Source organism: Barbatula barbatula (genome assembly GCF_947034865.1).
Source record: "Barbatula barbatula genome assembly, chromosome: 19".
NCBI lineage: Eukaryota > Metazoa > Chordata > Actinopteri > Cypriniformes > Nemacheilidae > Barbatula > Barbatula barbatula.
The window spans coordinates 19,822,074-19,836,573 of NC_136782.1; the positions used below are offsets into that span (position 1 = coordinate 19,822,074).

At 36.9% G+C, this 14,500-nt stretch overlaps 2 protein-coding genes across 3 annotated transcripts; one reads left to right on the forward strand and one right to left on the reverse strand.

Moving 5' to 3' along the window:
* Positions 1-1,715: 1,715 nt before the first annotated feature.
* Positions 1,716-4,700, reverse strand: rps5 (ribosomal protein S5). Its single transcript, XM_079480896.1, has 6 exons — positions 4,311-4,700; positions 3,712-3,819; positions 2,473-2,682; positions 2,168-2,296; positions 1,919-2,017; positions 1,716-1,831 (listed from the first exon to the last, which is right to left on the reverse strand). Exons 2-6 carry the CDS (start codon positions 3,817-3,819, stop codon positions 1,763-1,765), a joined length of 615 nt encoding a protein of 204 aa, XP_079337022.1. The 5' UTR covers positions 4,311-4,700; the 3' UTR covers positions 1,716-1,762.
* Positions 4,701-5,769: 1,069 nt separating this feature from the next.
* Positions 5,770-13,822, forward strand: cab39 (calcium binding protein 39). Of its 2 annotated transcripts, XM_079481252.1 has the most exons (10): positions 5,782-5,935; positions 7,636-7,830; positions 8,164-8,325; positions 8,422-8,586; positions 9,377-9,495; positions 10,048-10,216; positions 10,339-10,398; positions 10,744-10,809; positions 11,173-11,316; positions 11,426-13,696. In XM_079481252.1, exons 3-10 carry the CDS (start codon positions 8,206-8,208, stop codon positions 11,612-11,614), a joined length of 1,032 nt encoding a protein of 343 aa, XP_079337378.1. In that variant the 5' UTR covers positions 5,782-5,935; positions 7,636-7,830; positions 8,164-8,205; the 3' UTR covers positions 11,615-13,696. The 2 variants fall into 2 exon arrangements, with proteins under 2 accessions (XP_079337377.1, XP_079337378.1); XM_079481251.1 differs by lacking the exon at positions 7,636-7,830 and having other exon boundaries at positions 5,770-5,935; positions 11,426-13,822.
* The last annotated feature ends 678 nt before the right edge of the window (positions 13,823-14,500 follow it).

Sequence of the window (14,500 nt, forward strand, 5' to 3'; positions counted from 1 at the left end):
ATTTTACTGTATAGAAAATACTACAGAAATGTTTTTAATCCTTTAAATATTTTACAATAAAGCACTTTAGAGCAAGAAATCCGTTGTTCTTGAGGGTTGATGAATAAACCGCTGTTTTAATTACCGATTTAATCAGCGCCCGTCACACCTGAGGTAATTCTCTGAGGAAAGATCATTTTTCTAAAATCGAGAAAATTTATTAACGAAGTTTTCACCAAATATCAAACACAAACCCGTTTGTACATAAAATAATCGATTAATTGTTTTGTATAAACGTTTTCTTGTTATAAGAGCCGCTGGACGTATGTCTCATCGGGCCACAAACAGGCGCGCGCCTCACCAAACTACGCAAGCGCGCGCACGGTTTTGCTTTTTTAACAGCTACATGCTAACTATACTTTTACTTTTATTAGGTAGTAATAATCATAACTGCATCAGAAAAGTACAGTTAATTAAACCCAGTCCTTAATCCAGAAGTTAATAAAACACAAACTACCAAATATGGTGCTCCTTTATTCATTTTTATTTAACAAACACATGATTTCCTCCCCCATTAGCACTTGGATTTCCACATAATCTGCAGAAACTGGTGTAAAAAATTCAGTTGTGTTAGTATAGGAAATACTAAATATTGGTGGCTCTTCGCACACAAGACAACCTCGAAATCTCATTTTTTTAAACAGAACACCGAAAAAACATATGCATGCAATTTGTAAGCAAACTTTTATGGGCAGTTTTCACGGACAGGGCTAAGGCCCAGTCGAGCTGAAAAGTTAGAGGCGTCTTCAACATAACTTCCATTAGCATATCTAAAAATATATATATATCAGTGCGATTGTTTAAACATCAGTAATGTTTTTTGTAAAGTTTGTTTTTAAGACAACTTAAATATCTTCATTTAACGAAGGCCTAGTCATGGCTTAAACTAATCTTTGTTCGGGACACACCATAATACCATGCTTCCTGGCACATAATGGGGCATTAAGGAACTTTTGCTTGCATGTCTGCCCTGAAGGGGACACTTGGTTGGGAACGTGACAGTCCAGAGGGTTGATGGAAGGAAATACAAACATAGAACAGAGTAAATGAAAGAATAAGTTCCTATAAAATGCTGTTTTTTTTAAAGCTCAACTTCCTAATTCTCAAATTGGAAATATTCTATTAGTTCGTTTATATTACTTACCGGCAGATGGGAGAAGACAAAAGACTAAGAGAGCTGGTCTGGAGGTAAATCATTTTCAGGTTTTTGTTAAAAGGGAACCAGTTTGGATATCACAACACCTGTACAGTAGTGGTTTGATCCAAAACAAGATTTATCATCAGAATCTGGATACCTTTATCTCTTCTTATAGACATCAAAATATGTCCAGACCCTTTAACAATCCAATTGAGGCTTGAGCTGTTTGTATGTCAAACACGGACCATCGCTTCCTCTTTCACAAAGCAAGATTCACATATCTGAAATATGGAAATGATCAGTCTTATTAAAACAACAACTAGATGTTATAATCTTAAAATGTATGGTCTTATGCAGGCAACACAGTGGGGACATGCCAAGTTTAAGTCTTGACTTTAATTTAAGTGTGTGGTCAAAATCAAGTTTCCTAACGCATGTAATAACTTGATTCTGTGGCAAATTAGCAGCACTCCATAAAGTGAAGCACTTAGTACAGAATGAACATTGCTTTAAAATGGATAAAACACATGAGACCATGTAAGTTTCATTTGTCCTTTATTGTAATGCAACAATAGAAAATGGAGATTAGCGGTTAGACTTGGCCACTCTCTCCAGCTCATCTTTCTTCTTGATGGCATAGGAGTTGGAGGAACCCTGAAAGGAACAAAACAAACAATTAGAGCAACAATAAAATACATCTAAAGGTTGGTATCAAGTAAAATGCTAGGTTGTTTATTTCACCTTTGCAGCATTGATGAGCTCATCAGCAAGACATTCTGCAATGGTCTTGATGTTTCTGAAAGCAGCTTCTCTTGCACCCGTGCAGAGCAGCCAGATGGCCTAAAACCAACAGAGCACATGAAAAGACCATGTCATTGCAAACACACATTAATACTTCACCGGTCACTTCTGTACTGCAGTTTTTCTGAAAATGCACGTTTTAAAAAACTGACCAAAACATGTCCAAGTTTGTAAGTGTGAAAGTCTGACCTGGTTGACTCTACGCAGAGGGGACACATCAACAGCCTGTCTCCTCACGGTTCCAGCACGTCCAATACGAGTGGAATCCTCACGAGGGCCACTGTTGATGATGGCATTCACCAGAATTTGCAGGGGATTCTGGGAAAGAGATTAATAACCAAAGTATAACTATAAGCCATTCAAAAACTAAAAGAAATGGTCTTCTACTGCCACAATAAATCTATTAAGCAAAGCTTTCACATTCTTATAACAGAAGAAAAAAGGTATGGGCTTCTTTGCACCATTCAAACCAAATCACAAAATAGCTTCCTCACCTCACCGGTGAGCAGGTGGATGATTTCAAAGGCGTGTTTCACGATGCGGACGGTCAGCAGTTTCTTGCCGTTGTTGCGTCCATGCATCATCATGGAGTTAGTGACACGTTCCACGATGGGACACTGAGCCTTACGGAAACGCTTGGCTGCGTATCTGCCGCTTGAGTGGGGGAGGTATTTGGCATATTTCTCCTTTACGGCAATGTAATCCTACAGAAAAAAGATGCGTCACGTTAATCTTCAAAACTCACTTTTTTACTTTCTAGCAGTTACGTATTTGTCTAGTTCCTAGTAAAGTCAAACATGCCCTTGAAAGAATTAAACCCAAATAGACATTAAAGGAGTAGTTCATTTTCTAAATACATTTTCATGATAACTTACTCCCCTCCATGTCATCCAAGATGTTTATGTATTTGTTTTTGTAGTCGAAAAGAAAAGGTTTTTGATGAAAACATGCCAGGATTTATTTATCATATAGTGGACTTCAATTAACTCCAAACGGTTGAAAATGTTAATGCTTTAAACTATACCAGACAATGAATAAGGGTCTTATCTAGCGAAAAGATCTGTCATTTCTAAAAAAACAAGTACATCCTTTATAAACACAAATGCTCGCCTTGCTCGGTTCTCAATGCACGCGTTCATGACTTCACGTAATACATAATTACGTTGAAAAGGTCAGTTTGACATAGGTAGGGTCAGGGCGAAAAAATCCATCTCATCTTCATGTTCAAGATCATCCGAAATCACTGTTTTACCTTTTAACTTTCTTTCGTAAACTGCGTTTGGCTTAGTATGCACATGCAACTTGTAAACACTGGCTCTCTACTTCAGAGTACATCAAGCGTGATCTTTTCAACATAAATAAGTATTACGTGAAGTCCTGACGTACATCGCAGAACAGAGCAAAGAGAGCAATCGTGTTTATAAAGCATATACATTTATATTCTTTTTAGAAAATGACCGATCGTTTAACCAGACAAGAACCTTATTCATCGTCTGTTCTCGTTTAAATAACTTTAACTCTGCACTGAAACTAATTTAGACCTTCAACCCATTGGAGCCCTTTGAAGTCCCATATATGGAGAAAAATCCTGGAATGACTTCAAAAACCTTCATATTTTTCGACTAAGGAAACAAATAGATAAACATCTTGGATGACATGGGGGTGAGTAAATGATCACGATGAACTACTCCTTTAAAGCAAGGCTAAAATAAACTTTGGGGTTTATTGTGTACCTGCAGGGAGATGTCATTGATCTGCACATCTTCTGTGCTCCATTTGCCAAAAAGTTTGATTTCTGGTGTCTCGGCAACAGCCGGAGCAGCCTCCCAGTCTTCAGCCATCTATTAAAAAGAAAGAAAACAACTTAAGTGAGGCACACTTCCGTTTCATTTACAAAATTAATTAAAAAAACAGCATAAAATGAAACGTGAGAGTAAAAACTTCTTATAAATCAACGATTGCGGTATATGGAGACATTTTATGAGCCTCACTCGGCGGAGTCACAACTGATCCTAACTATATACATGTTTCAACTATGACCACATATGTGCACAAAATTACGAATTCAACCAGTCAACATGACTTAAATAAAACCCAATATACGAAGAGCGAGGTGTCACAAATGTGAGATCGCTCATATTGTCTTTCCTAACGGAGATACTGCGGACTTACGGGACGTTTCTGAAATACATTAAAAAATAATCGTTCAAACGCATCAAACATCACATAAAACGGTCAAATCATACATAAAGAACTCTTAACTGTCCGATATATCTGTTTTGATGTGTGTAAGAACGGTGAAAACGTTTTAGAACGGTGTTTTAATCGTTACCTTTGCAGCGTGTGTGTGTACGGCGCACTCGAGCAGGCGGAAAGGAAGAGCGACACGAGGCCGGAGAAAAAAACACTTCCGCTCAATCCACTTCCAGTTCGGAGTCTTCTTCGTCGTCCGTCTATGAAATTAAGTATTGAATTGGCGCCACCTGCTGTATAAGCATATTAACATCTATGCATTTGTTGGATGCAGAGGTTATTGCTAGATGATTTGGCAGATACTGTTTGTCAAGTTATTTAAAAATCTTTAGATAGAAGATACGGTTATCTTTAATCTTGTACCGTACAGTAGATTTGTACAGTTGTACTACATTATTTAGCCAGCAGAGAGCGGCATAGACGTGACTCTGTGCTTTTAACAAAATGAAGGTTGCCTAAAAATATGAACATGTAAATGTACGTTTAGTGGTTTAAATAAATATGCATACTTAAATTAGGTACATAACCTATGGAAGCCCGTTTCCGCCAGGGTTGGGAATATTTTTTGAATTAGTATCTCATAATAATGACTTAGTATCTCATAATAATGACTTAGTATCTCATAATAATGACTTAGTAAGTCATAATGACTTAGTAAGTCAAAATAATGACTTAGTATCTCATAATAATGACTTAGTAACTCATAATAATGACTTAGTAACTCATAATAATGACTTAGTATCTCATAATAATGACTTAGCATCTCATAATAATGACTTAGTATCTTATAATAATGAGAAACTTTTTTGAGATACTTAAGTCATTATTATGAGTTACTAAGTCATTATTATGAGATACTAAGTCATTATTATGAGATACTAAGTCATTATTATGAGATACTAAGTCATTATTTTGACTTACTAAGTCATTATTATGAGATACGAAGTCATTATTTTGACTTACTAAGTCATTATTATGAGATACTAAGTCATTATTTTGACTTACTTAAGTCATTATTATGAGATACTAATTCAAAAAATATCCCCAACCCTGGCAGAAACGGGCTTCCATACATAACATCTTGGCAACATTCCTTTACTATCACATTTTCATTTTTTATAATGTCAGTGTATGGTTTGTTTAAATATTATAAACGATATGGAACAAATAGTAAATTGATATGGGACTTTTATGCTTCTTCGGTTTAATTTACACAAAGTTCCCTTTTGTTGTTTTTCTCATAAAAGCGTCTGCAAAATGAATAAATGCAAATGTGCTCTTGCCTCTTTGTATTTCAAATCTACAATTAAAACGAGACGTTTGAAAAAACTTTGAATATATTTCCTTCATTTTATGCATTCATTTATTTATTGTTGGTTATTAATAACTTGAAATTTCTATATTAAGGATGGAAATTTAGAGCTTTACCTATTGTATCACAATAAGATCACAATTTATTGAGAATTTAGACATTATTGTGTTAAAATTGCACCCGTTTTGTTACTTTGGATGTCCTGGGGCTTTTATTTTGAAGTTCCACTCACGGCAGTGTTGCGGAAGTTCTAGTTGGTGCAGTGGTGATGACTGGAGTCTGAATTTCGGGACACACACGGGTGTCCGCACTAAACAGGCAAAGCAATTAAACTCCTCACTCCAGGATTAACACCGCTCTCCTTAAGAAGAGACCGAGGCAAACCCAAAAAGGTCTGAATTTGTTTGCATATCGTGTTGTTGTTTATAGTGCACACAGAGGCCTATCAGATCACATTCAAACCGCAGTTGCATGGTCTATTACGCGTGCAGGCTTTGATGTGCATGTCTGTTTGCGTGAGAAGGTTACAGATAAAGATAAAATAAACTTGACTGTTGCATGTGAATGAGGTTTCTGTGTAAAGAAGTTGTCCATTCTTCTCTCGCATTCTTTACGTTAACGTAACGCGACGTGTGCGTGACCTGCAGTATACGTTTACCAACATCTGATTTGCATAAATCTTGACGCAGTACCGCCCATAACAGAATATAAAACTTTGTGAGTCTCGGTCTGAAGTTGCTTGATGTATATCTGCAAGTATGTGATGTGTTGGATGTATTGTTAACGTTAAAAGTGTGATATTTTTTTGCTGCACAATGCACTATTTTCATGTCATTTTATTGTCACGTGTACATTGAATTGATCAGATTATGATAAATGACATCAGATGCATTCAGTCGGAACGAAAGCATTCATGTTACACATTTTTTGTCTGTGCAAGTTGGCCAAGCTGTTATAATTCACACTTTTTTCTTGCACGCAGATACTGAAATGTCTAAATAATACTGTGTGCATGACATAAGTCACAGACCAATATATCATACGAGTAAAACAATTCAGCCTATATTTGGTCTCTTTTAACCTTTAACTGGTCCTGCTCATAATTGTTGTCTTTAATTGTAAGGTAACAGCACTACACTACGTAAACATGGACTGGATTCGATGAACATGAGCTCAAAGGTTTTATGCAGTGAATGCACGTCAGTGCTTTTTTTATGCATAGCTGCCGGCAATGCATTGTTATGCACTCAAGGCATTTGCATATACCTCAGCATGCCATGCAGTCAGCTGTAGCATTTGTTTGAGTTGAGTTGGGTGCATGTAGAGTGTTATCACCACGAAAGGGAGATTAACTGGCTGGACGTATGGTGCTGTGACGCACGCATCCCAAAAGCTGCCACATGGACATTTAGAGTCAGTGGCAGCATTATTACTGTAGAATAGATGGGTATTTGCGTGTCGTTTTCTCATAATCTTCACCCAGGGGTCCATAAAGTAAATATGTGGCATCTGAAATGGTCCTTAAAGACTGTCAATTTAAAGGAAGTGTTATTGTGTGTTTTTGGGAGGGGCTATGGGAAAAACAGGTGATTGTTCCTCATGTCAGTTGATTATTTTACAGGCCTGATGCTTGACAACACCTGTCATGTTTGCTTTGTTTTACTGCTGTGAGGAAGTCAAAGTTGGGCAGTATTTGCTGAATCTGCTTTTGCAGAGCGTTTCCTGCTTTGATAAAGTTTTCTTTTTGCATTTGTGGTTTACACCTTTTGAGACACCTCAATGTGTCTATGAGTGTGGATGCATATGCAATTGCTTTTTTTATTTGGATGTTTAAAAGAGAATTGACCCTTTCATCATTTACCCTAATGTCATTCCAAACCTTCATGACTTTCTTTCTTCTGCAGAACACAGAAGAAGGTATTTGGAAGAGTGTAGGTGGTCAACCTGTTTGGATATGAAACCACTTAGACATTTCTCAAAATGTCTTATTCTGTGTTCCACAGATGATAGAGGTCATACACAGATTTTTATTGACATGAGGGTGATTAAATGATGACTTCATTTAGATTTTTCTGTGAACTTTCCCTTTAAGGTTCAGCCTCCACCTAGTTCCGTTGGCTATTCTTGAGCAATGGGCCAAGGGTCAGTCATATATTGCTATTTCAGATACGTCTGAGAGTGAGTGCGTATCTTTACCTGTTGTCTACATTGGGCGAGGTTGATCGTATCAGTCATTGTGAACCGCGTCGGGTTTGATCTGTGTGTTTGGAGTCAGTCGGTCGTCGAGGTGAGTTCTAGATGGCAATGTGTGACTTCATTTTCACACTTTCTTTTTTAATTTGAGTTAAAAAAAATCTTTGAATTCAAACTGATATTGTTTTAGCCTTCATCAGCAAATGTTTGTCGTCAGTTCCTTATTTTGTATTAATTAATTTATTATAATTGATCTCTTTCATTCTTAACACATTTGGTTTGTTAGTTTCTTAGTTTTTTCACCAGTTTGTCTTTTGTACCTTTGATCGTTTCGTTCTTGGTGTGACATCCCATGTATTTGTTTGTTTTGTATGTTCATCTATTTATCTCTCAATCTCTTCTATCTGTTGTGTGTTCAATTTCACAGGTGTGCTCTTTTTTTACCTGTTTGCCCTGGTTAAACGTCACCATGCCGTTCCATTTCCCCAACAAGCCCTATCAAAAAAGTCCAGCGGACATCGTGAAGAATCTGAAGGACAACATCACTGTTCTGGAGAAGCGGGACATCTCGGACAAGAAGGCTGAGAAGGTACCGATGTGTTGTTCTGGATTATACAGCAAATTCATATTTAATTGAATCACCAGCAGCCATTAATAAAAGTGATGTGTGTATTTGTGATGGCAGGCTTCTGAAGAGGTATCCAAATGTCTGCTGGCCATGAAGGATATTCTTTACGGCACTAATGAGAAGGAGCCACAGACTGAAGCCGTGGCTCAGCTCGCTCAGGAACTCTACAACAGCGGTTTGCTCAGCATCCTCGTTGCAGATCTGCAGCTCATTGACTTTGAGGTGTGTATGTCCTCGCTCACAAAGACCAGGGTTACAAGTTAGTGTAAATTTGTAAAAGTAAGACTGATTGGTCTTGAATAATTGCTAGTCAGTGAGTTGTTAAGTTGCTAAGTTTATGCAACTGACCCCAGGTATTAACATCCACGTCAAGAGATCCAAGCACAAGTGGATGTACTCTTTCAATTGTGCTTAGTTTACTCTAATATTTTTTCATCATAACCAAAAAGAAGATTTTTATAAAACATGGACGCTCCATTGTAATAACTCAAGGCATGCAAACCAAACTTGGTGAAAACAAAGAAATATTTCAATAATTACTACACTTGAGGACACTTAAAATGTACGACATGAGTCACATGGATATATTTGAATGTTTTTGCGTCGTTTAAAGCTAAAGAGACATAGTCACAGTCACATGTACATTTATGCATTTGGCAGACGCTTTTATCCAAAGTGACTTACGTTGCATTATGTGTTTTACCCTAAATGAACATATACTGCACAATATATTCTGAATATTATTATATTCTCCAAAACTCTGTGTAAATGCAAAAACATTTGCAGAATTAATCTGCTCCTATTAATATGTATTCTTAGATACATGTTCGTCTTCATTTGTGTTTGGGTCAGTTGATCGTATCAAAAGATGGTATCAGGGGCTTCAGAGAACCCTAGACCAAAATTCACTTTTATCGCTTCAATTCTCGCTAAGGGAAACATTCATGTTTACATGTCAGTGCTCTTGTGTGCTTCATCAGTAACTATTCTGCATGTAATTGTGTTTTTGTAGGGCAAGAAAGATGTAGCGCAGATCTTTAATAACATTCTGAGGCGTCAGATCGGTACGCGGACACCCACAGTAGAATATCTGTGCACTCAACAGAACATACTCTTCATGCTGCTAAGAGGGTGAGACGAACACTTACATGTATTTACAAAATAAATGCAAATATATTTACATTTACATTGATTATGCCAAATGAATAAATGTAAATATATTTGCATTTACTTTGCATTGTTGAATTTTTCATTTCCGGTTATCATACCGTTGAGTGTTTTCCACCTTTATCTCTATGCTGGTGTTTATATCAAACGTGAACATCAAATATATCTGTTTTGAACATAAGATCACATGAACCTTGAAATCTAAACTACATTGCTTTCCAAAAACAACTTTGTTTAAAAATACCTTGTTTTGCACATTTGTGGTTTGTAGAGGATCTTTTTGGTCACAGATAGTGCTAACTCTTAAGGTTAAGATCTTATGACTTCACATTATGGGTCTTATCATCTAATGAACATGATGAGCTTAAAGGGATAGTTCATTGAAGAATAAAAAATCTCATTAAAAACTCACCCATAAGATGTACGTTCTCAATCGATCTATCGTAAACTATCCCTTTAAGATGGTGTCTTAAAGTTCTGTTGTTGAGATCTCTTCCTGTCGCTATTCTCTTGTAGTTACGAGTCTCCCGATATCGCTCTGAACTGTGGGATCATGTTGAGAGAATGCATACGTCACGAGCCGCTGGCCAAGATCGCCCTGTGCTCGGAACAGTTCTACGACTTCTTTAGATATGTAGAGATGTCCACCTTCGACATCGCCTCAGATGCATTCGCCACTTTTAAAGTAAGTACAAACAGACGTTTATTGACGGTCTGATTATTCGGTCATTTTCAATCATATGCATGTTTTTTTAACCGTGTCATTGTTACGTCTGACATTTCTGGTTTGTTTGTTTTATTTCTCAGGATTTGTTGACTAGACACAAGCTGCTCAGCGCTGAATATTTGGAGCAGCACTATGACAGAGTGAGTCACCGGACTCACGTTCCTGAGTCATTGACTCAGTTTCCATCGTTGTCTGATTCCAAAGGTTCTGATGTCAGTCATTCTTATATCTAGCTGTTTCCTCTCAGAACTCATTGTGTTGATCTGGTTTGTTTTGACTCGGTACAATATCAGTTATAAAAAGCGAAACGTGTTAAATTGAGGTTGCGCCACAACGTACGAATGGCAAAACAAAACATCAGACCAAATGGCATCTACATCTTTCCCCACAGATCACTTTTCACAGTCATATTAATAACTGATACCATTTTCAGTTATAGGTGTTTATACTGCATTTTCTCATTTCGTTTTGTATTTGGTCTTCAGTTCTTTAGTGAATATGAGAAACTTCTTCACTCAGAAAACTATGTCACCAAGAGGCAGTCGCTAAAGGTGAGCAACAGGCTGAGTTTGTGTCTTTATGGCATAATTTGTGTTTATTTGGGCACATTATGTGGGTGTGTTCTTGTTTTTATACATTGTGGGGTCCAAATGTCCCCACAATGATGGTGAAAGTTTCACATTCTTGCATTGTGTTGCACACCGGCCATCGGCCCCTACAATTCAAATGGCTTTTTAAACTTACTAAATAATGTTTATTTGAAAATGCAGAAAGTTTTGTGTGATACTAAGGAAGGTCCCCCGATTTATTAAAAGTGTGTGTGTGTGGTTGTCTTGGGAATGTGTTGAAGAAGAATTGTTGTGTTGGTTGTCATTTCTTTGTTGTAATTTTCTTTGTTGTATTTTTTACCTCAGCTGTTGGGAGAGCTGCTTCTCGACAGGCACAACTTTAGCATAATGACAAAGTACATAAGCAAACCAGAGAACCTCAAACTCATGATGAATCTACTGAGAGACAAGAGCCGCAACATCCAGTTTGAGGCCTTTCATGTTTTTAAGGTTTTTATCACATTGTTAACAGTTATGGCCAAAACGTGGACTCAAAAATGAAAATTTGTCTCCTGTCTCAAGTTTCACTTTACTAAGTGGTTTGATTCTGATCGTTCAGGTGTTTGTGGCCAACCCGAACAAGACGCAGCCGATCCTGGACATCCTGCTGAAGAACCAGACCAAACTCATCGAGTTCCTCGGCAAGTTCCAGAACGACCGCACCGACGACGAGCAATTCGGCGACGAGAAGACCTACCTAATCAAACAGATCCGCGACCTCAAAAAGCCCACCCCGCTGGATGCCTGAATCACATAAGAAACCTATTCAAATGCGTAGAGAACGTCTGGACAATGTTTGGCTCTCTGGGATGTAAAGTGGCCGCAGCAAAGGGCATGTTTGAACAGATTTGTGTTTTGCGGAAAGCGTTTAACGCCGCTTTAGCCAGACGGGTGAAAAATGATGGCAAGGATGACATGAGTCTTGCTTCGCTGGACATACAACCGCTCCCCCACAATTGTATTTTCATGTTTAAAAAAATCAAGCGTATGAACAGAACAGGCAGTCATAGATGCTGCTGCGTTATTATTGCACAGTGGAGGGTTTTTACCTTGCACACAAACACACTCAGATGTCTCTTTATGCTAACTAACGCGTAATATGTGGATGAAGTTGGGATATTAATGAATTCAAAGAATTTGACATGCAAATGCACTTTACATATCCTATAACAATTTCACATTCATGTGAGCTGGGCGAGTGGCTGGTTTCACACGTGAAACATGTGGTGCAGCCGTGATGTTTATGCACATTTATGTGGTTATTTGTTTCTGAGATATACAAGTTTCATAGCTGGTGACTAGGTGAACATGTAAATAAGTTTATCCATTTTCTCTTTTGGTTCTGGTTTTGTAGATTTCATGCACGCACATCTTACTAACTGTTTTTGAAACCGGTTTTTGAATGAATGCAATGGTTGATGGTTAGTATATGTTGTTATGCTGTTGACCCCAATTCGGCCTGTATTCTTGCTTTCTCTATCTTGTGGCTGTTTTCTGAGAATGTCATAAAAAACAAAACTACAGTCATTTTTCTTTTAACTCATTTTTTCCCAGCTTTTAGTTAAGCCGCATGATCATTAACATGCTGTGTTTTGATGATTTGAGAATCTGACAAAACCATGTCCAGGTCATGTTTAACCCCTAAATTAAAAGATGATAAATACAATTTTATATATTCTAGTGAATGGAAAGTTTACCTTTAAAATGAAAATTCTGTCATCATTTACTCACCTTGTTTATATTTTAAACCTGTGTGATTTTCTTTTTTTCTGCAAAACACAAAACAAGATATTTAGAAAAATGTTTGTAACCAAAAACCGTTGGTTTCCATTGACTTCTAGTGTATGGACACAAAACCAATGCAAGCCAATGGGGACCAGCGGTTTTCGGTTACCAACAATGTTCAACATGTCTTCTTTTGTGTTCTGCAGAAGAAAGAAAGTCATACAGGTTTGAAATGACAAGAGGGCTTGTAAATGATGACAGAATTTTCATTTTGAAGGTAACTATTCTATGCATTGCGATTTTAGTTTTTAATAACTTTTAAAGGAATAACTTATTGAAGGTGAGACATTATTAGATGCAAACTGATCTGAAATAGATGCTAGTGAGCAACTTAAGCCCTTTAGTACGAGTATATTTACAGTTGTCACGACCTGAATGTCTCAGATAGAGAAACGTTTTTGTTTAATCCTTTCAAAGCCACATTTGCATTACTGCTGTTTCTCACATGACCACTTGCCATAAAAACTCCATACACGCCCATGAAAGGACGCATAATGTTACGTTAGTTTGTTTTACATGCAGAACTTTGGCCAGAGTCTCATAAAACCTTGTTCTGCAGAAAGTTTACAATACAGGTCAAAGTTAAAGGGCATCGGTGTGTCTATAGCAGTGCTTTAAATTGGTGAAGATTTATGATTAAAAACAAAGTAGCTTAACATTTTCCTACTATAATCTCAGCATATCTCTATGGTGACTAGCAACTCACAATAATAAAACCGTATCTGTGATTAAGGCCGAACAATAGATTTCATTGCTTGGCATAAAGGCTAACAGCAGCTGGTCATCTTGTATGTCTGGTTATGGCCTAGAGCATTAAGATTTCTGAGAGTAGAACATTTAACTTGCATGTTTATATTTTAAAGCCTTCGGTTATGCATGGTCCTCTAACAGGCCCCGAGTCTGTTCAATTCAACAGTCAAACCGAATGTACGTAGATCCGGCCCGAGTAATAAGCTGTGGGTGCTGGGCATGGAAATGGTGGAGTTTTACTGACATTGTCAATCAGTAGTCAGATTAACAGTTGGAAATAAAGTAAATGCTTTGGCGTGCGTGTGTGGGTTGTTTTGTTATTTGCAGTGAGAAGGATTGATACAATGGTACATTAGATGTATTGAGGCTATTTCAATACAGTGTCTGTTGAATTTCAGCAAAATAAAAAAAGTAATCGCACATTAATGTAAAAGAGTGAAAGCTAAACTATACACTCGAAACTGAAGTTATCACGCATCTTTTACTTTTCCAAATACATATCACTGTTACTGTATATTGCTTAAAAGTAAGCAAGAACTTGTTTTCTTTGCCCTATTTGATGTCCAAAAACAGAGCATCCTTTTATTTTCAAATTCTTATTTCATATAAGCAAGCTCTTAGAAAAAGATGCTTAAAAGGTTCTTTGATGCCAGAGATTATCAAACTGTAAGAAAGAGATGCTTCTTTAAGAAACTTTGACTGAATGGTTCTTCTATATGGACCTTTAAAGCACCTTTATTTTTAAGAGTGTAGTTCACAGTTCTTTATACCTAAACACTATAAATAGTTCATTCAGAAAAACAAAAAATAATTTTGAAATCATTTCTTTTTAGTTTCCTAACTTCCAAAAGAAAAAGCATTGCACATTTTATTTAAGGATTTTATGCCTTCGTGTGTGTTTACATATAGGCAATTTCTTTTTTCATAAACAAATAATTGTATTATATTTAAACGTGTTTATTTATTTATATATTAAATTACATTTACAATGATCTCGATATGTTTACTCGTGATATCTATAATAAACCTATCGTTATGTTTAATCTATATTAAACCCATGAATAATTGTATTAAGGGGTTAATATTAAACGCTGTAGAT

Coding starts and splice junctions, on each gene's coding strand:
- rps5 (XM_079480896.1), bottom strand. CDS start 3,819: ATGGCTGAAGACTGGGAGGCTGCTCCGGCTGTTGCCGAGACACCAGAA. Junction 2,297..2,472: donor TCCACCTGCTCACCGGTGAG/GTGAGGAAGCTA, acceptor TCTCTTTCCCAG/AATCCCCTGCAAATTCTGGT. Junction 2,018..2,167: donor CTCTGCGTAGAGTCAACCAG/GTCAGACTTTCA, acceptor TGTTGGTTTTAG/GCCATCTGGCTGCTCTGCAC.
- cab39 (XM_079481251.1), top strand. CDS start 8,206: ATGCCGTTCCATTTCCCCAACAAGCCCTATCAAAAAAGTCCAGCGGAC. Junction 9,496..10,047: donor CTCTTCATGCTGCTAAGAGG/GTGAGACGAACA, acceptor ATTCTCTTGTAG/TTACGAGTCTCCCGATATCG. Junction 10,399..10,743: donor TGGAGCAGCACTATGACAGA/GTGAGTCACCGG, acceptor TTTGGTCTTCAG/TTCTTTAGTGAATATGAGAA.